The sequence below is a fragment of the Stegodyphus dumicola genome, chromosome 1 (assembly GCF_044657685.1).
Source record: "Stegodyphus dumicola isolate Sdum_Otavi_A_Nest chromosome 1, ASM4465768v1".
In the NCBI taxonomy this organism is placed as follows: domain Eukaryota; kingdom Metazoa; phylum Arthropoda; class Arachnida; order Araneae; family Eresidae; genus Stegodyphus; species Stegodyphus dumicola.
In genome coordinates this window covers 175,959,449-175,982,221 of record NC_140768.1, presented here as the reverse complement: position 1 = coordinate 175,982,221, position 22,773 = coordinate 175,959,449, and the positions used below count along the sequence as shown (strand labels likewise).

At 33.4% G+C, this 22,773-nt stretch overlaps 1 protein-coding gene across 2 annotated transcripts in view; it reads left to right on the top strand.

The window, feature by feature from the left end:
- Window positions 1-22,773, top strand: part of LOC118187617 (acyloxyacyl hydrolase-like) — a 111,733-nt gene that overhangs the window by 21,227 nt on the left and 67,733 nt on the right. For both annotated transcript variants that reach the window (XM_085823124.1, XM_085823126.1), the window contains exons 2-3: window positions 7,841-7,997; window positions 12,331-12,430. In XM_085823124.1, coding sequence (XP_085679250.1) covers window positions 7,841-7,997; window positions 12,331-12,430 — 257 coding nt within the window. The remainder of the gene's footprint in view (window positions 1-7,840; window positions 7,998-12,330; window positions 12,431-22,773) is intronic.

The window sequence follows — 22,773 nt, the reverse complement described above, 5'->3', positions numbered from 1 at the left end:
ATTTTTGCCTTGTCGTGGTGTGAAAACTGAATTAATTGGATGAGAAATACTGAATCGTCTGTGAAAAACTGTTTCTATTTTGTTTTGTTTGCTTAATTTCTTTTATACATCGTTCTAGAGTTATTACAGTATTTGAATAGAACATGAGGCAATGATTAGATGATTCTTCAAATGAAATAAATTTTGTGCATTCTGATTTATAATATGAACGGAAATATAACGCTGTTTAGTGAACCTAGCGCCAGAGTGTCGCTATGGTAAACAAATATAGTGAATTTTAAAGAGTGCATTTATTCTATTGTGGTTTATGCGCTATCGACGAAGTAGATTTAATTCAATTCAATAAGTTTGAATGAAATGCAAGAAAAAAAATGCGTATAATTTATATTACTTCTGAATTTTCGAGAGATACAGTAAAACCTTAATTCAAGAATATAATTCACTTCGCAATGGCGTTCAGAATTGGAAATGTTTGCAAACCGGAACTATCCTCCCCATAGGAGTTAATGTGAAATGGATTAATTCGTTCCTGGACCACAGATGATTGCTTATTTAAATTTGCAGACACATTAGGTATTTTGGAAGCAGGGGATGTGAAAAATGAGCAACGCCTTCGCCGGGAATGGAACTAAGGCCCCCTGGAATACGCGCCCTGCATGCAGACCACTACACCACGAAGGCACGCTAAGAAGAGGGGAAAAATACCTTATATACTCCTCTTTTTAAAAGGCGGCCGGGGTTTTAGGGGACCCACTCGCCAAATCCTGGGTGTGGAGAATCCACCACCCTTTTAGTTCAGGCACCACTGTAGAGAAATTATATATTTTGGAAGCAGGGGATATAAAAAATGAGCAATGCCTTCGTTGGGAATCGAACCACAAACCTCTAGAATACGCACCCAGCATGCAGACCACTACACCACGAAGGCACGCTAAGAAGGCGGAAAAAATACCTTGTAAACTTAACAACGCAGTTTGGTGCTCAGGTTTTTTATTACGAAACCAACAGCAATAATTAAATCCAAAGAAAAAAATAAAAATAACATCAAACAGATAAAATAGACTAATATTTAAATTTAATTTTACCGTACCTGTAAGAAGAAAAACGGACAGCATAACCCGAAAGTGATGAGAAAGGGAAAATGAGAGATATTAATGTTTGCGGGATAAGTAGTCTTTTAAAAAAACATCAGGGAATTATCTCTCTAGGACATCTTACTTTATCTTTTTTCTGTCTCGAGGCATTACTCGAGTTTTCCTTGGTCTCCATTTCACTCAAACTTTATTTAACGTGTTTTGTTGTTGTTTACGCTTTCAAATGTTTCTAAAGGGAGAAATGGTATTGCTATTGAAAATGTCTATATGGTAGCTTCCTCTTACTTTATCAGAGTAATATTATTAAGTGAAAGCTTACCACATTTTGCACAAATATTTGGGATCAAGGAACTAAGATAACCTTTTCTTTCTTCCTCTTTCTCTCAAGAACTAAGATCATCTTTTCTTTCTTCCTCTTTCTCTCAAGACATTTCAATTTCAGTCGCCTTTTGTTGTTGCTTCTGAAATTGTTGAAGTTCTTTCTTGTCGCGCTCTTTTTTATGGTCCCCTAGGAGCATTTTATGTGTTCGCTGTTAACTTCCACGCCCATGCTACGAGTTTTTATTAATGAGAGTTGAGCAATGAAAAATGTTAAAATAATGTTTTCAAAAGGCTTTGAGTGTTAATTCTGTGATACGTGAAAACGCCTTCGAAAATAATTTGCCTCTGACTTGAATGTTCGTAACTCGATACACCATTCTTCATCTGAGACGATTTTTGTTCAGATGATTTGCTTGTGATTGAGAGGCATTCATGATCCTAGGTTCCATTCCATATTTATTTCAGCCTGCATATTTCACAGTTCATTCATAATAAAAAATTACACGAATAGCTTAATTTCAGACGCAGTATAAGTGAGGTTGTGGCAGAGCTGTGTAGATTTTTGTTTCAAATTTGAAATTAAAGTTTACCATAAACAAGGTTGACAAAATTCATGTTATCTTATACTTAATATTTTTTCCCGCCAATGGTCATCAACAGCTCGAGAATGGCCGAACTCATTGGTCATTTAGTTGCTTTATCATCCAGAAGGTATTATGTACGGACGCAGTCCGGCCCCCTGTCAATCTGAAGGTATCCCGGAATCATCCAGAAGGTATCCCGGAATGCAATACAACCGATATTACACCCGCAAACGGAAAAATTGACATCCCTGTTTTTTCGGTGTCCGCCGAAAACGTCGCGGAGAAAACAACGCAAGGCGAAAACGTCGTGGTACAAAACATCGTGGGAGAAAATAAAGCAAAGAGAAAACATCGCAGTTCTAATAGATCGTGGTACAAAATATCGTCGTCGAAAATAAAGCAGTTCAAAAATTTCGTAGTTTGAACACATCGTCATCGAAAATATCGAGGTAAAAAATAAAGTACCTGAAAATCATCGCAGGACGATAACATCGTAGACATGCGTTTTTCAGGCTTTACTAATTATAAATGGATACTCGCATAAACATTTGTGAGCGCAAGATTTGAAGAAGGATAATTTTACTTTCATATTTTTTATTAACTGATAAACATTTTCTGAAAACGTAAAATGGAAACTTGAGCACAGAATATTAATGCAACTTATAGCACTTAATACAATTTTAAACTGACATAGTTAACTAAAAAAAGTCATTAATAAATCATTTTTTATAAAGTTTTACTGGTAATTTTTCAATAAAAGTATAATCTAAAAAAGAATCGAAAAAGAAACATAAGTGACTGCATGGCCTTATCTATAAAAAAATTGCTAACTTAATTATGAGATTATTTTCTTCTCTTTTGTTAATCTGATACTCTTATAATGAAAATTATTTCTTGTTTCTTTAAATTTCTTGTTCTGTTTTTTTTTAATTTATTAGTTAATAAAAAATATGAAAGTGAAAACTATCCTCCTTTCTATCTTTCGCTCACAAATCATTATGCGAATATCCATTTACAATTATTAGAGCCTGAAAAACGCACGTCTACGACGTTATCCTTACACGATGATTTGTAGGTACTTTATTTTTTACCCCGATATTTTCGACGACGATGTTTTTAAACTGCGAAGTTTTTGAACCGCTTTATTTTCGACTACGATATTTTGTACCACGATGTTTTAGAACTGCGATGTTGTCTCTTTTCTTTATTTTCTCCCACGATGTTTTCTACCGCGACGTTTTCGCCTTGCGTTGTTTTCTCCGCCACGTTTTCGTCCGCGATGTTTTTGCCGCGATGTTTTCGGCTGTAACCGTTTTTTCTGGGATTCAAAACCAAGCAGCAGAGCAATGAGTTCTGCTATCTTTCGTACCGAACTAGGAGGTTGCACATATTGGTTTCCTTTCTTTTAATAACTGCACTAATTTTTGAAGGAATACTGTGAATTTTCTCGAATGGGAATTGAATTTAGAATGTTATTGAAAGTATTATGCATTCAATTTTAACAATATTATTTGTCTCAGACCCTATTTCTTTAATTATTGTTTTATTCATTACTAGCAGCTCCACAGCCAACCTTCCTCTAGCTTTTAAATACCTGAAGAGAACACCAAACGTTAAATTTAAAAACTGCGCAGAATAAAATAAAATAAAATAAAATAATAAAAAAAAAAAACCCACAAATTTAAAAAAAAAATTGTACTACATATAACAAAATTACAATGAAATAAGAAGTATCCCTTTATATAAATATTAATTATCCTAATAAATAAATTAACCAACTTCTCGTTGCCTTCTCTCAACAAACGTGCAGTATCCAAGAGAAATATTAAATTTAAAATCTGCACAGAATGATCACCCTCATTTTCCAAAGTGGCAACAGTGCTGATTTTCAACAGTCAGCAGTCCAGTAAAGAATTGAATGAAAAACTGTTGCCAAAACCACATTCCTAAAAGAATGAAACTATTCAAAATGATGCGATAAATTCGAAAAGATAGAATTAAAAAAAAAAAATTGATTCAGTGGAATTTTGAAAAAATCGCTTCGACGTGCACTGGCTCTTGTCTAGATGCACCTGTATACCAAATTTCGTACCCCTGGGTCTATAAGCTTACGCGCAGCACGAACAAAAGACACACAGACTCTTTCTTTTATTATATGTAGAGATTATTCTGTTAATTTTGTTCAACATTCTAGACGGCTTCTGCTCTTTTAATTTTAGAAGCAAGCTAAGAGTATGGTTGTTTAAATGATTTACTTTAATATATATATCCGAAAGAAAACTGGACTTAAATTACGAAGCATTAAATATAAACTCTCTAAAGGAACAGTACATAGTAAACAGATTATCATTTTCCTTTCCTTTTAATGTGCATGATAAATAGATGGCAGAAGGCATGAAAAGGGCACGATAAGAGTAGAAGATGTAATGTTCTTCAGGGAGATACCAAATTTTGGTAATTTGCTCTTCATTTTCTCCTTTACCATACGCGCTGCACATGTTTTAAACCTTATCTTGTTAACTTTGAAGAAGGAAAAAACAAAATTCAAACTTAGAAGTATAGTTTCTGCTTAGTGCATATCGGTTTCTGAATATCATGAAGTCAAAATATCGAGGATTGTCTATGTAGATTTGTTTAGTATAATAAAATGATAATAAATGCAAATATTTTTAAGTAATTGCTAATAGTAATTAATTTTACTAAAAATTTTACTTGAATGTTTAGTCTTCATTGAAATTTTTTGAATTCTGAATTATCGTAAATTTGAATATTCATAGTCATCAATTAAAATTTTTCAGAACTGTGGTAGCGTAAATCGTATGTCTAATATTCAAACACTTTTACCTATTTAAGACGTAAAATGGAACCTCTGTATATGTCACTAATCCGTTCCAGATCCTTGCATATATACCAGACTGGATGTATACCAAACAAAATTTTCCGATAAGATATAAAGTCCAAATAAATAAATAAATAAAATGATAAGAAATAAATTCCTTCTTATAAAAAATCCTATTGTTATTATTATAACATTTTCATAATAAAATACGAATGCAGAGGATAAAATGTATACTGTATATAATTGAAGTACTCAGTGGACATGATACTGCGCATTAAAGTTTTTCTGCTAATCAGATCAAAAGCAATTTTTCAGTACGCTCTATTGTCTCTGATCCTTTTTAGTTTCACACTCTTCGTAACATTGGCCGATTTAAAAGCATCTTTGTTTTTTCTCTTCCGTAGACACCATTATGCATTAGCCAAGTTCAGGATATGCATGTTATCTTCCTATTTTTCAATAATGCTCTTCTTTTTTTCAACAATATTCATGTTGGTCTTTTGTTAGTCACTTTGGAGATGATCCAGTTTTCTTCGTTGTTTTACTTTTCTCATTAAGTTTCCTAAAACTCGTTGTTAATGAATTTGTAAAAAACATTACACGAGGAAAACGCAAAATCACTTGAAAATTAAGAGTTGTAGTGTGGGTTGTTTACTGAATAATAAGAACAGGCGTATAAACATTCAAGGGCTGTAGCATTGTATCGAAAAAGGTAAACAAAAGGTGCGTGTAGTCGAGACTTACCGAACTCAAGTCGTATTCGAAACACACATTTTCGTGTCTCTAAAAGGCCGTATACCAAATTTGGATGCATTTAAAGCAGACGTATGCCGAGGCCCCACTGCGTATTATAATTTTTGTAAGTATAGATAAGAAACGAAAATAATTATTATGTCCTTACTTCACTTAAAAAATAAGATAAAATAATCTGTTGTTCGTGTGGAGCTTCTGAAGCTTTTTTAACGTAAGGGCATTCCTTTTCTTTAAGGAAAATGGGGAAAAGAAATGGAATGTAGATGGTACATGTACTCATATTATGGTCGACCAGTTTATCACATTAAATCCGAGATTCCTCGGTGTCAAATCGCTTTAACTTATAGATAATTTCCGGAGCTATCCGGAATATAGTTAGCCAAAATTAGGAGAATCCAAATATAGTTAGTCTTCAGTTAGTTGAATTAATAGTCTTCGAACGGCTTGGGATTGGGTGAAAGCAGGAAACATTGCAACGTTCGTTTTCAATGCAATCACTCGTCGTTCTGTTTCAGTGTAAAGTAGTGACAGAAAAACATGATACGATTTGCTTTTTAAAACTGTACTCTCTCCTCTGCCATTCTTCATCTCGCGGAGCTCGCTTACGCATTTCTGAGTGCTCAGAAATTCGCATACGTCAGTTATTGCTATAGACTCGTACGTGTGACATCTGTTGGCGGGGCAAAAGAACTCACGACGGTTCTTGCTATTGCAGGGAAACTGTAGCAAAGCCCTTAAATAAAATCAGATTACAAACTTGTATGGCTATGAAAGGGCGTTCGCATGATGGTTTAACAGCTACAAATGGCAAAAGCAGAACTTCGTTGGTAGGCAGCTAAACTTATCTTAGTCACAGAAACTCATACAAGGATTCTGGCAAAATGTTCTGACTATTCAACTTTATGTCAGCATGGCAAGTACAGGTAGAAATAGGCGGGATACCAAAAATTCACTATTGCAGTCTGAGAGTCTTCTATTCCTCTTCTCCTACCATCAACCTGTGGACAGGACTTTCAGCTCACCGTGTATTTTGAATGCGCACTTGCCTGACAGACGCTTTATGCTTATAAACATCCATGCCTTCTCCGAGATTCGACCCCGAGCCCATTGGTACGGCGGTCAGCGTCACTAATCATTACACTGGCTGAGCGGCACGCCACGATGGCATAAGAGCCTACCAGTCATAACGAAGCAAGCAAGCTGAAGACCTGTAGAAACTTTCATGTATAAAAAAATGTATTTCCTATGATAGGATATTACTGTACTTTGTTGTCTACACTGTTGCTCAAATGTAACTGAAACTATTGACTTTCATCCTTATGACTATGACAATTGTGATATTCAATCCTTCGGCTCCTTGGTTGCATTTTTTGTCTGACCCATTATCAAACAGCAAGCCACAGTTCACGGGTTCAGGGACTATTGTTTTAGTTTTGCGATTTTGTGTCGAATCACTCTGAATGTCCGTTTTACTTTTCAAACTGTTGCCACCGAATAGTACCGTCCTGTATTATATTTGGAGAAATTAAATAATGAAGAATCTGCATAAATGTATGTATGTTTTTCGAATTGTGATAAAGCAACGGTACCTAGAGACATCCAATTTTGAATGGCGTAATCCTACTTCAAATAAGGACATCTGGAAGCCGAAATTTGGAATTTGTTTTATTATCGATTTCATATTTTGTAAAACTTTAACGAATTTCTGATTAACAAACTCAAGGATTTCAAAGCAAGCAATGGCAACGTTATAAAAAAAAAAAAAAAAAAAAAATTATCACCAGGCGCGCGCGAATTTCTGTATGGGAAATCTAAAGATATGCTCATTTTAAAATTATTTTGCGACATTGCTGTTCAACTGAGTTTTATGGTTTAAGTGCAAAGAACATGATACTTAATAAATAAAGGTAACACATAAAACGTTGAAAAAAAAAAAAAAAAAAAAAAAAAAAAAAAAACGCCACTTTGGACGTAATTTAAAATTTGAAACCTTTCAGATTTTTTTTAACATATTGTGCCTTTTTTTTTTTTTTTTTTTTTTTTTTTTTTCGTTAGAAAAAGTTTTTGTATAGCTGTTAATAAGAAACCTTTTTTTTTGAATAATTTTTCAGCTTTATATTTAGTAATTTTTTAGTTTGTTATCCATTTTATATTTTTCTTTTTGCTGTTACGTTCGGTATAATCACAAAAATAGTAAACAATATGCCAATTTGAACAAGACCAAATTTTAATGTGTATTTATGTTTCAGCATGCACCATACTGGTTGGTCTCATCGAACAAGTGGCAGTTGTCAACAACAAGACAGTCACAGATATGGTTTCTGAATTATGTAATTTCTTACCAGGAGAATACACCATTCTCTGCGATATCTTAGTGCATCTCTGGGGTCCAGCTATAATTGAAAAGTTAGTCACTTTTTTAAAACCTCAAATTTTATTATATATATTAATGTCTAATTTTTTAAATTTTAATTATAGAAACATACTTTTGTATTTTGTATTATCATGTATATGGAATTATACAATTTCTTTGTCTTTAATAACCCCCTAAATGAATTCTTCAAAATAAACTTCCTTTTACTGTTTTAAAGTTACTTTAAAAGACCACAAAATGAGAAATATGTTTGTTGCTGCAAGAGTTTTTAAAATTGATTTCTTAATCATAACATTATTGCAAGCATTCTTTCATCACTGTGTAGAGAGACATTAGGTTATTTCGAAGCAGGAGACATGAAGAATGAGCAATGCCCTTGCCAAGACTTGAACCACGCACCTCTCGAATACGCGCCTAGTGTGCTGACCAATACACCACGAAGGTATGCTAAGAAGCCGGGACAAATATCTTATAACTGATATGCTAAATATCATCCAAGGAAAATGATACATAAGACTCGATAATTATGCTTAGAAAAGCGTATTATACTTTATTGAAATGATACACCAACATTAAATCTTTAAAATGTATGCAAGGGAGAGAGTGGGATGTTAAGAAATAAAATTTAAAGTACCCAAGCTTTATATATTAAACTACTATTTAAATTTATATATTAAATTATGGTAAAATTGTGCTATTTAAAAATTTATTAGTTATAGCAACTCCTTTAAAAAGGATTATCTGAGTTGAGTTGCTAAAGATAGGGTCTCAAAGTAGTGTATAAAAGGTATTAGAAATATAACTTATTTTAAAATAAAGCAATGTTTTTGAGTAATTAATTTCATAGTCAAGCTTTCACTGTTAATAATTCCAAACTTCCTTTGTATTTTTTACATAACATAAACCAAAAGAAGAAGAAAAGACAATCATAAGCGATATGCCTGAAGCGTCTCTGGAATTCATTAGATTTACTTAGATAATGGGTTCAGCTTTCCAAAGATTATTTCAAGCGTGTTGCTGGTATGACTTTTTATTCAATAGTGAAACAGGTGTAGATAACTACTGATAATGTTTTTACTTCATCTAAAAAATATATAATATTCTGAAGACAAAAATTATGTTTACGAGATATAAAATTATATACTATAAAGAACCCCCCCAAATTACACAAATTAGCAAGTTAAATAATTAGCAAAGGATGTTACATGATAGCTTTTATCAACTTTTTTCAATTTCAAATTGTGTACTTCTTAAACATAAAATTCAACACTTATCCTGTTTAATACTTTATATAGCTAAATTCCATTATTAACAAATAATTCACAGTATAAGTTGTAAAAAATAAAATATCATTATGTAATAAATAAATTATTATTGATGAAATATTAAATATTGTTTATTAATGAATCAACCTTATGTTTAAAATATACCAAAAATCACATATTATAATGTCAAGTTGTAGTGATATTAGAGGATATTTTTGAAGCAAAAGAAGTGAAAAATGAGCAATGCCCTCGCCGGGACTCCAACCACAGACCTCTCGAACTCGCGTTGAGCGTGCTGATCACTACACCACGAAGGCATGCTAAGAAGGCTGGAGAAATATTTATAAAGTTTGCTGATTTGTGGATGAAGTTACACTATCTGAGATTTTTTGGTTCCCTTACCTTCCCTGTTATTCCAAGTCGTCATCCCTAACTAAGAGGTCGAGAAGTAACTGCGGCTAGTACAAATTTAAGGATGGCAAGCGAAATTGCAACAGAAGGGAAACAAAAGCAGTAACGATCAGCCTGTGCTGCACGGCGCTATTTCTGTCTGAAAAACAGAAATTAGAATCTTTTTTATACTTTAAGCCAAAAGCGTGCCTGGATGTTTTTTCAGCTGAAGAAAAGAACTATATCCCCCCCCCCCAGTTGGAACGATTTGTTATAATTCTTCCGCAACAAAATTCAGAATTTTGAATTCACTTGTTTATTTCTTTGATAATAAACAATTCGTTTTATTATTTTATTGTAAACAATAAACCCCTCAAAAAAGGTCTCCCATTATCTTATCTCTCTCTTTACATTCCGGGCTTAATGGCAAATGAAACTACAGGGCCCGATGCTTTTAATTCATCCATATAGCTTTTACAAGAATATCTGCAATTAAAACCACCTACATAGCTGGCGGAGATTAAATGTCGATACTGTTCAGATAGTTTTTGATTATGAACTTAGAAAAGGTAGCGGTACCAAAAACTTTTAAATTGTGAAATAATTGTATTAGTTTATTACTTACTGCAAGGGAGGGTAAGAAAAGGCAGCAAAGGTAATATACGGTAAAGAATAATTTTATGTGCCTAATAAAGAAATTTACCTCGGATACCGATGTACACTGTTGGGGAAAAATTTTAAATAAATAAAAATTAAAATTTAAAAAAATGATGCAACTCTACAGCTCCCGTACTACTGGGCCAATTAACGAAATTCAAATTGCGTTTTTTATGCCTCGACTTAGGATATACATTAGATTAATATATAGCATCATTCTAACATACGTATTTTGACACAAAATCGGACTTTTTCTGAAATGACATGCCAATTTTTTTCCATATTACTATTCTACGATTCAAATTATGCTGTATATTAAATTTTGTAAAATTCGGTGCAAAATTTACGGGGAAATTCGAAAGTTTATCTTGGCGTATTTTTTTCAGTTTTCGCCAAGAATAATTTACTCGGCAAACTTCTTAATTTATAGCAACTTATTTTCCTTTTCTTTTTTTCATTGTAAACAAGCGAACAAAATATTTTGTGGATATTTGTGGGATATTGTTCATACTGTCAAATAATTTTACCAGAGTAAACCACATTTGGCATTATTATCCCTTCCCATTCCCCACCCCCCCAAAAAAAAACGATGCCAAATTGCAAAACGCTTTAATATGTAAATTAATGTATATCAGAAAATTTTGAATAAAAAACTAATTTTTTGCAGGTGGGCCTAGAAATACATGTACTTTAAGACGATGTTAAAAATTTTATAGGTTATAATACAAAAGTTTTTCGAAAAATTTATAAAACAATATTTACAAATTTAAAAAATAAATCATAAAAAATGGGCGAATTACATTTGGATTAAGCCTAAATTTCGAAGTTCTGGAAAAAGGAATTAAGTAAGTTTAAAAAAGAGATATTAATAAATATATATCAAATTCAATTAACATCGAGGAGCCAAAATTTTGAGAGCTAATTTTTTAAAAACTACTCGTGTCATTTTTACAAAAGTTGGCAGTTTGGCATAATTTGAGTCGTAAAATCGAAATATGGAAAAAATTGCCATGTCACTTCAGATAAAGTTCGATTTTGTATCAAAATACATATATTAGAATACTGCTATATATAAATCTAATACATATCCTAAGTCGCGCTTTTTCGTCAATCGGCCTAGTAGAATGGGAGATAAAAACCATCCCATTTTTTTTTCCGCAGTGTACATTGCGGTGTAGTGCAATAACCACCTTTAAGAATTACATAGATTAACCTTTATTAACGTATAAATTCCGAATAAAATAATGACCGCACTTACTGTTTTACGGCCACGCCAATAGTAACACAACTAGATCTGGGAAATAATTATTCATTTAGTAGCAACGCTTAAGGAAATAGATCCTTTTAATCACGTGAATTAGCACCAAACAGAAAAACAAAACACTATTATATTTTATTATATTTTAATAGTTTATGTAAGTTCGAAGTCAACGAAGTATTGCATAGAGGATTAAATCCATTTTCATACTAAAAAATTTTTAACACAAAATTTTGCTTGAGATAAAACTTAGATGAGGAATTCGTTGAAGTAACACCGGTCATTTATCACACAGTAAAAAGTTCTTTTTTTTTTACCTAGGAATGGCTATAACTCAGAATCACGTGGCATGTAAAAAGTAAAATAGCGGCAGATAAATAAGGTCGAGTTTCGAATACCCGGTTTCCCGTGCTGAAAACATTCGTTTCTTTGGCTGAAGAATATACTCGAAGACAATAATGCATACTACTTGAAACGACTGCTTTAATTTACAAACATACAAGTATTCTCACACTTGTATGTTTATTTTTGTTTTAAAACGTTATATCATTTTTAAAATATGTAAAACTGTTTATATAATTTGGTACTGCGTTACTGAAAAAACGATAAATTACTAAAAACCGCAAACTATAAATTACATGCTACTGTCCCCTTTCACAAATAAAAATTCTGTAACTTGATAATGAATCTATAAATTACCAATTCCTGTTCTATGTTTAATATCTATGTTTTTACCGAAACTATGGCTTCTTTCTCTTTATTTACAAAGAACTCAATTGTTAATATTTGTTACAGGCTGAGTCGAAAAGAATCTGCTGACATTATATGCTACAGTTTAGGTATTTGCCATGTGGACCGAGGATTGGATTACTGTCATCTCTTTCCAGAGCCTCCAGTGAGTATATTGTAATTACGATGTATGGAAATCAACCCGAAATATACTACTGTTCTTAAAAACAGTACACCTATCAGGTATATATTTACAAATTTTATTTTTGTGGGATATGTAAAGCAATTAATATACAAAACAAATTATTAGCATTTCGAAACAAGATGCATGATTTACGTTGATACAGTCTGTATTCCATGTGCCTACTTCTGGATAGTATTGTTTGCTGTATACGTCATGACACTGAACAAAATAAAGTTTTAATTGTGTGTTACGGAATAACTGTCCAAGCTGTATCACTCCGCGTCCAAAATTCATCAGAATTTTCTGAAAGACTGTCATAAAACATCACATATCGTTTGATCATATCCCACACATTTGCGACAGGTGGTAAGCCAGGTGATCTACGCTGCCAAGAAAGTGAAACATTATTAATTCTGAAGAAGGCTTCTTGTTTTGTTGTAGCATGAGGATTATTAATATTCTGCAGAGAAATTACGATGGGAAAACGTTGCAAGTACAGAAGTGCGACTAGAACGCAGAATGTACCTGACATATTTTTATTATGCTGGATTATTCATTATGCTGGATAGAACTTTTGTGGGAAGTGATCTGTTATCTAATATAATAAAACCTATTTCAAGAATACACACCGTGCTGTCGCGGTATGACGAATACGAATATAATCTTTTATATTCTCTCACCTCTACGGAGGAAAGTACATATGAGTCCATTTCGCCTAAGCAAAACTATCATTCATCTGAGAAGACGATGTTGTCCACACATGATGTTTGATGCACCGTGGGAGTCTGATAGTACTTTGCTAAAACGTCAACGGTATCCTGAGAAGAAAGAGATTGATGCCCTGGTAATCTATAGCCTTCTTCTCTTTGAATTCTACACCCAACTTCGAGCCTGCCTTTGGCTACTCTTTCACTGACAGAAACACACTGTTCTCCTCTCTGCAGTATCGAGGAGAGGGAATATGCGCTGTCCTCTTATGTCCTCTTATGTCAAATAGTGCATCTTCTGTTAAACTGTCATGTGGTTATAAGGTTGTCCTACATGACGTAAAAACATCCTTACTCGCTGCTGAATAAGGATTAAAGTTTCCACCTAGGAACAACATTTTTATAAATTAGTCAAGGCTTATTTATTTATGAATATATTTTAAAGCCTTAAAATTTTGGACTAATCAGTCTTCAATGCTAATAACTTTTTTGAATTGCTTGTTATATGTATAAAAAATAAAAGCTGCAATTACATGCTTTTTAGGTGTCTTGTCTTTTAAGAATAATAATGTAATTCTAATTCTAATGTCGATAGTTAAGCTGAAAGGTACTGAAGAATAAGGCAAATCAACGCTATTATTTCAGAAGATTAAAGAATACATAAGAAGATGTTGCAAATACTTTCATTACAAAAGTTTTCCAATGAAAACTATCTAAAATATATATTCTGAAGTATAAAATTTCGCTGAATTTTTTTATATTAGCATATATAATATTCAATAGAAAATTAAATATTTTAGACTCCATAAATATTCCTGGAGTTCAAAAGAACTCATTTCGAATATCTTCTGTTGGTGGCAGTATCAGTCATATGCGAACAAGCATATTGATATATTAAGCATTCGCATACCGCACGAGCTTTGAATTAAGTATAGAAATGAAACACAGAAAAAGCGTAAAAATAATAAAATAATAAACGTTTAAACTTTTCTTAAATGCTCGAAGATACGCAAGCAAGCTCATCTCTCGCGAACTCTACCATTATCTTAAAAATGCTATAAATGACTGCATTACTGCATATACTGTAAGAATTATTTAATATAATGTTAGCTTTATAGGACTGCCTCCCACTTCTTGCCGCTCATTAGCAGATAAATACTGGCGTATTGTTGATATTGTTTGATTCCTGCAAGATATCATATAGTTAGAGTGATCCATCAGAATACGTTTTGCTTTATCCGCTCCATAGACTCAATATTCCATTAGCAGACTGTCACACATTTTCAGCCGCTGAGCTCATTGCTGACAGAAAGCCTTTATCGATGAAGTCGAGATGAATAGATATGTGGCAGATTTTTCATCATTTGAGAAAACTTTGTTCTAAGGGAAAGCTATCTGAAACCTGCGAGAAATTTTTTGATACAGATGGATCCTTATACTCCTAAAGGCATCCAGAGAACTCTCGCAATAGTATAATTGTATAACTTCTTAACCCTTAGCCTGTCGAGTGATTTTCTGCGAATGCCTTTAAAACTGTCGCTAGTTTTGGACCGAACTTCCCGTAAAATGTCGCGAAAATAACCCTAAACCTCTGAAAATTGTCAAGCAGTTCTTTTGTTATTTCCCATCCCTCCCAGAATTTTACTTCAATGATTCCACTAAGTGAGATTGATTGCTATATATTGTTCGGTAGCTGTGAGCTCTCAAGAGAATTGCAAAAGGCTAGACTCTCCGTGATGATCGTCTTAATGTCGCAGGCTATAGCTGCGAAACTTGAAAGTTCCCTTCCCTTAAACAATCTTATCTCTACATATCTTCTCTACATATAATAAAAGAAAGAGTCTGTGTGTGTGCGCCTTTCGTTCGCGCTGCGCGTCAGCTAATAGACCCAAGGCTACGAAATTTGGTACATAGGTACATCTACACAAGAGCCAGTGCACTTCGAAGCGATTTTTTCGAAAGTCGAATTCGAATTTTTTTTATTTCATGTTTTGTGACGAAATCGTGTCATTTTGAAACATAATGGGCTATAGGAAAGCGAGATTTTACTCTACACACTCCATTTTCACATCGTCATGAAACGTAGGCACTTAGCTATTTTACGAACTTAAAATAAATTTCGTGTTTCAATAAATCGATTAAATACGAATTTATTTAACAAAGGGAGCTTAACACTTTTTCAATGGAATTTTTTCGAAAAAAGTTTATTTTTAAAAATGTACAGTTTATTTTTCTTTGATATTTGTACACGTTAAACTTTCATCCTTGCGAATGCTTTTACAAAAAGAATTTTGGAAAAATGATAATTTATTTTGTATTTTTAAAAGATTTTTTAAATGAAGCTTCCGAGTACATTTCTCACATCTCACATCTTTAGAAATGTGATTTTGGCAACAATTTTACTGTCTTATTGTTGTTGATAGATTTTTGATGAAATCGCATCATTTTGAATAGTTTCATTCTTTTAGAAATATGGGTTTGGCAACAATTTTTCATCGTATTTCTTATGTCACTGTTTTTAAGAGATTGGCATATTTCATTGTCATTTTTATATAAATATAATATATTTTTATTGATTTTTTTGATAAAGTTGTTCCGTGGAGTAAAATTCTACGCGGAATTTTATGTTTTTTGAGTTGCTTTCATGTTATTTTTTTGCTTATTTCACTGTTTATAAGATATTGAAAAGTTTTGCATGATTTTTGTTCTTCTACGGAAAGTTGGTTAATTTTTTAATTAGGATAATTAATATTTGTATTAAGAGATATAGCTTATTTCATTGTATTTTTCCCTTGAAAACATAAGATAAAATATCATTAATTATACTTTGCTTTTCAGATTTTTTTGTTTTTTGCATTCCTTTATTTTATTTATTGCTCATTTCACTGTTTTTAAGATATTGAAAAGTTTTGACTGATTTTTTTAGGAAACAAAGTTCTTAACCTCCTTTATACCATTTGAGTTCTTAAGATTTTGCAAAGGGAATTTGCTTAATTTATTTATTAGGATAATTAATATTTGTATTAAGGGACATTGCTTATTTCATTGTAATTTTGTTATACGTAATAACTTTTTTTATGAAGTTGTTCTGCAGAGTAAAATCCTACGCAGTTTTTAAATTTAACGTTTGGTGTTCCCTTCAGCCATTTTTCCGGTACATTTAAAAGCCAGACGAAGGCTCGCAGCGAAGCTGTTAATTTTCAAATAAATTGGTTTTAAAATTTACCCGGTTACATTTTAAATTATTACGCATTTTTAACCTAAGTAACCTAAATCTGTATGTGACTGATTATCACCTGAATTTCAATGCAGACTGATTAAACTGCTATCACTAAAATTATATTCTGACAAATATCTGGTGCAATTTTCATTCCTTCTGAGATATTGTTGAAACATTTCGTATTATTTCCGATTTTCTGTATTTTTGTCATTAATTAAAAATCTTTAAAACCTTCATCATTTTCCTATATTCTTCAACTGCAGGCAACTAATAATTATTTTAAATAATTTCTTTTTTCCTTAATTATTACGTAGTTTTAAGAGAGTAATAAACGAAATATTTGGGTGTTTTTAAGGGTGATAATATTAATATTAAATTTGCATTTTACTTTTTCATATACATTCAAGATATTCAGAAAGGGAATTATAACATGAAACCGTTTTCAGTGTATCATAAATTTATTGATTCAAATTAAAAATTCTTGCTTTCCTGTCCAAGAAACACTAGTAAATTTTATCTGAAATAGGAAAGATGAGACATATTAATAACAAACAAAGCAATTAATTTGGAAGTCAAAGAACAAAAATCAGCGTTGTATTTTCAAATTTTCACAGGACTAGTTTCAATGGTTTTACCGAACCATCATCTTCAGCTGCAAAAGCGCAAATGAACGAGATAAGATACGAGTATAATGAAAATTAGATTGTGAAAATTTGAAAATATAACGCTGATTTTTGTTGTTTGACTCCCATTTAATGTTTGTTCCGCTTGTTATTGTATCTTAATTAAACAAAGCAATGTTGTTACTTATTAGCTTACAATATAATTTATTCAATATGGTATTTGTTGCATCAGGTTCTTCTATTTACAATAAAATTAATGTAAAATTCCTTACCTGCTGCATCTTCAGTGTTCTCGACGCCAGGCTTCTAATAATCACGTTTTCCAGTAAGAGTTTCTATTACAATTAGCAGGCCATCTTGTCTTTTAATTATTTATTGGAATAAAAAGCTAATATACGCTATTTACAAGGTAGGTGATAATTATTTTAAAACAGTACATTTTTAGTTCTGAGTCTTTACGCTCCTCAGAGCGGTTCCAATCTCGACTGCTTCTCGGAACTTAATTACAGCAAAAGTAAAGGAAGAGATGCCCGCCACCTAGTGGCAAGAATGTGACATCCTCCCACCTTTTGATTTTACCTCGATAAGATGGGAAAATCAAAACAAAATTTATCAATAATCAAACAAAAATTCAAGTACAACTTTCACAAATATGAAAAGTAACTAATGCTCTAAAATTAATACTTACAAAGAAGGATTACACATCTAAACATTTTCTGCATTACATTCATACCATATCCAGATAACATGTTCCAATTGACAACTGTTAGGACAATTAAATTTCTAAAATACTGAAAAGAAACAAAAATTAATATAGCAATTTAAAAATATGTAAGAGGTTTTACAGTTTTACGTCCATATCTAGTTTGATAGTTCATATCACTGTAACACTTATCCGCAGAGTTTTTTATGTTCATGGTGAAGTCACTAAACAAGTTAGGTCTATCAAGTTCGAGAGGATAAATACGTTTCACAGGTCTTAGGAGTTCACCCGTTGCAGTTTTCAATTTGACAACACGTACTTCGTTGTCTTTCCCAGGATATAGTTCTACAACACGACCTATTGGCCAATCTATTCTCTTCTTATTGTCGCTGCCGACAAACACCAAGTCATTTTTGTTGATAGTCCGAGTAGATCGTTTAGATGGTTTTTGCACTAGGATAGCTAAATATTCATCACGAAATCTTTTGCGGAAATGTTCTCTTAAGTTCTGCAAGAACTTGTATCTTTTTGTCAGATTAATGGTATCCAGGTAGTCTAAGTCAGGCACTCCGACGTCGTGCACATCTTGTAGAAACATTGAAGGAGTTAGTGCCGTAAGATCATTTGGATCTTCTGAAAGGTACGTAAGGGGTCTTGAGTTGATTACTGATTCGATATCACAAAGTATAGTCAACATTTCCTCATAAGAGACACAGGACTTGCCGAGAACATTTCTTAACATCTTCTTCACTGTTTGTACCAACCTCTCCCACCAACCGCCCCACCATGAAGCAGTTGGGGGATTAAACTTCCACTGTATTCTCATACTAGTTGAATTACATTCTATTTCTTTCCAATCTATCGATCTTAAAAGATTTTCAGTTCCAACGAAATTAGTGCCATTGTCGCTGTAAATAATACTTGGACGACCTCTTCTGGCAATAAATCTCCTTAATCCCAAGATGAACGCATTAGTTGATAAACTTTCTATCAGTTCAAGATGTATCGCGCGATAGACCGCGCAAGTAAAGAGCAAGATCCATGCCTTTTTTCCTTTTCGTAAATAAAGAGGACCGGCTACATCGACTCCGGTCACTTCAAACACCAGAGCATCTCGAACTCGATCTTCAGGAAGAGGTGCTGGAACAGTCTCTATATTCTTTGCGCTATATCTTCTACAGCGAACACACTTCATAAGAACTTTACGTACTGTTTTTCTTCCTCTCAGGACCCAGAATTTCTGTCGAATATTGGCTAGTACGAACTGCACACCAGCTTGGGATAGTCGCAAATGGTAATCTAAAATTAACCTATGAACTAAGTCATGATTTGAGGGCAATACAATTGGACAGAGAAAATTTTCTTCTTCCTCTCTTCTAGTAATCTTGGTCTTTAATCGAATAAGGCCATCTGAGTCAAAAAAGGTACAAAGGTTGCTAACTTTAAGTTCTTTGCCAAATGCTTCTATTTGTATTATCTTGCATATTTTCTTTTCTACAGTTTCTATTTCCGGGACCGTGAGTTCTCCTGATTGTTTAGAATCTGGTCTTCTGCAGTTTTTGATAAATCTGCATATCCAAGCAGTTATTCTTAACATTTTATGGTAAGATGAATATTTCTCAAAAAAATGTTCTACCCTTTGCGTATTTAGTGCAGAAATGACTGATTTCCTTTTTTCTGAATTCACTATTTCCATGTCCGGTATTTCCCTTTGTCTAGGCCATTCTTCCTGATTTTTCTTCAGCCAGTCGGGGCCCTCCCACCATCTAACTACTAAAAGTTGTTTAGCGGTGCAACCTCTTGATGGGAGGTCAGCTGGATTTTTTGTTCCAGCAATATGTTTCCACGTTTTTGGATCCGTCAGTTTCCTAATCTCCCTGACTCTGTTTTCCACAAAGACAGCCCAGACAATCTCTTCCCTTTGAATCCATGTCAAAACTTGTTGTAGAATCCGTCCAAAAATGCGTTTCCATATTTTGCCATTGCAAACCATTTAAAACAGAAGAGCATAGTCTGGCACCTATCGTGGCAGCTATCAATTCCAGACGAGGGATCGTAATAGATTTTACGGGAGCTACTCTAGACTTCGATGCCAACAGATGAATTTCAACTCCAGAATTCGTCACAGTTCTCAAGAAAACTGCAGCAGCATACGCATTACTACTGGCATCACAGAATGTGTGAATGCTGCAGAACTTCCTATTGTCCTTGCTGGAATGTATCCAACGTAGGAGGGATATTTCTTTTAAGAGAAAAAGGCTTTTATACCAATTCACAAAATTTTGTTTTGTACTCTCGTCAACTTCAGTATCCCAAGAAATTCCTGTTTTCCATAGGTTCTGCAACAATATTTTAGAATACAAGAGAACAGGACTCACAATACCAATAGGATCAAATATTTTGTGTGTTACAGCGAGAATTGTTCTCTTCGTTATTATACCCATTTCAAAATCTTCTAGCCAATTCAGATTCAAAGTTAAATTATCTTTCTGACAGTTCCATAACAGACCCAATACGGGTGAAATAGTTTCCTGTTTCAGGTTATCTCCATTATGTAACCAACCTCGAAGATTAAACTTTCCTTCATTCATTATTTCTCGAGATTTTTCGATGAACTGAATCATCTCGGATTCTTTGTCAAAACTGGCAACAACGTTATCTACGTAGAAGCTACGCAAAAGTTTAGCTATTATCTCCGTATCATATGAAGAATTTTTCATGTACTTTTGTAGATGGAATTCTATAACAGCTGCCAAAAGGAAAGGACTACTCTTAACCCCAAATACTACCCTAGTATGACGAAATATTTTCGTTTTCCTTTCTTCCACATCATTCCACCAGAAAAACCGAAGCCAGTCTCTATCTTGAGGCCTTACACTGATCTGTAAGAAAGCCTTTTCAATGTCTGCTATAGCAGCAAACTTGCCTTCCCGAAATCTCAACAAAAGAGATGGAATTAGTTCTATCAAATTTGGTCCACACTCCAAACACTGATTTAGAGAAGGAGACGATTGTTTCCTCGCAGACGCATCAAACACCGGTCGAATTGGTGTTGAGCTATTTTCTTTGATCACCGGTCTATGCGGTAAATAATGTCCATAGTCAACCGCAATATTTTAACTTCTTCGATCACTCCTAAGTTACACCAGTCATTAAAAACTGCATTGTATGAAGAAAATAAATTTTGAGATAAAAGTTTCTGGGTGGTAGATTGTAGACGTTTCAACGCTAAATCCTTGTGGGTGGAAAGTGGTACATGATTCTCCGCCCACGGAAGTGCGACTTCATAACGCCCCTCTTCGTTTAGAGATACAGAATTTTCGAACTGCAATTTTGATTGCAAATCCCTTTCCTCTCTAGCCTTCTTTGTAACTGGATCTTTTATTCCGATAACATCAAGCCTCCACAGTTCTGACAGAGTGGCATCAGAAATATGTAAAGATAACGAAAGCGTGGAAAAGGAATTTTCTATTTCATAATTGTCAGTGTTCGCTTTCCCCATGACTGTCCACCCAAGTCTTGTACTTACAGCAACTAATCTTCCCCAAGGAAGAACTTCGATTTTACCTGTAAATAAATTTGCAGCAACATCTGCCCCTAACAACAAATGAATCTCTTGGGGGTTCTCCTGAAATAATCTGCAATTTTCAAAAACATCACTGACGTAAATTCCTCTTCTTCTAAGTTCCCCAATCCAGTGTATATTTTTGATTTTAGGGACCGAAGAACATATTTTTCTTTCATCCAATACATTGATTTCGCAATTATACCGTTTATCTACGCTACCCAATTTTATTCTATAACGTTTATGTTTTTCCGAAACTTCTATGCCGCCGAAAAGTCCGTGGGTTACACTTTGTTCACCTAAGCTTCTTAATTGTAACCTTTCTGCTGCATACCTGCTTATGTATGAGTTTTGACTTCCGGTGTCAATTATCGCTCGAACAAATTGGTTATTCCCTCTTCCATATATGCGAACAATTAAAGTTTGCAAATATACTTCTGAACATCCTGCTTGATTTGAAAGTACTTTATTTTCTATCTGTTCGTCTTTTTTAATTTCCGAAACCTCGACAGAAGGATTTTGTTTATTACACATAATAGTTGCATGTTATTTTTTACAAATAGAACAAGTTATTTTTGTTCTGCAGTTTTGAGCCAAATGGTGTAATTTTAGGCATTTATAGCAAGCACATTTTCTTTTTAAAATGTCCCTTTTTTCTTGTAATGATAAGCCGGAAACGAAACTACAGTCATAAGTCTTGTGAAATTGATTACAGAAGACGCAGTTCATATTTTCCTCTCTGCATTCGGATTTTGTAAACAAATCTGTAGCGGTCGGAATCTTTGGTTTATTATGTCTATTTGAGAGAGCATATGCGCTTTTCGTTGCAGGGGGGGGAAGAAGACTGTCGCCGATCGGATACTTTTTGCTGTTGCGAAACCGTTGACCTTGTGCGTTCACGGGATGAAAGTTCTGCGTGTAAAAATGACATTAAATCTTTTATGTTATAATCTGTGCCAACATTTTGTGTTCTATGAAATTCAAGCGTTAATTCTGAAGGCAATAACTTCAAAATCATCGGACACAGCAAAGCACTGTAAGATTCCGATACAACATCTAACGCTTCGAGACATCTAATCTGTGTTTGTACTTTATCATACAAGTTACGAAATGTTTTTATGTCATTCGCATTTTTTAATGATTCAATATTCAGCAAATTATTCATGTGCGCATTAATAAGAATGTCTCTCCTTCCAAAACGGTCGTGTAAGATTTGAATTGCTGAATCATAATGTTTCGGCGATAACGGAAGTCCTTGAACGCAATTAGCAGCTGTTCCTCCTAAATACGCTTTCAGGTAATTAAATTTGTCTACTTTGTTCAATAATTCGTTATTATGTATTGAGGACTCAAAACTATTCCAAAAAGTAAGCCATTGACTACTGTTCCCATAAAATACGGGAATCGAAAGTTTTGGTAATTTAACATTAGGTGTGTCTTTTATATTTTGCTGTGTGTTCGGTGCATTTAAGTCATGATTAAGTTCCTTAATCCGTTTCTTAAGCCT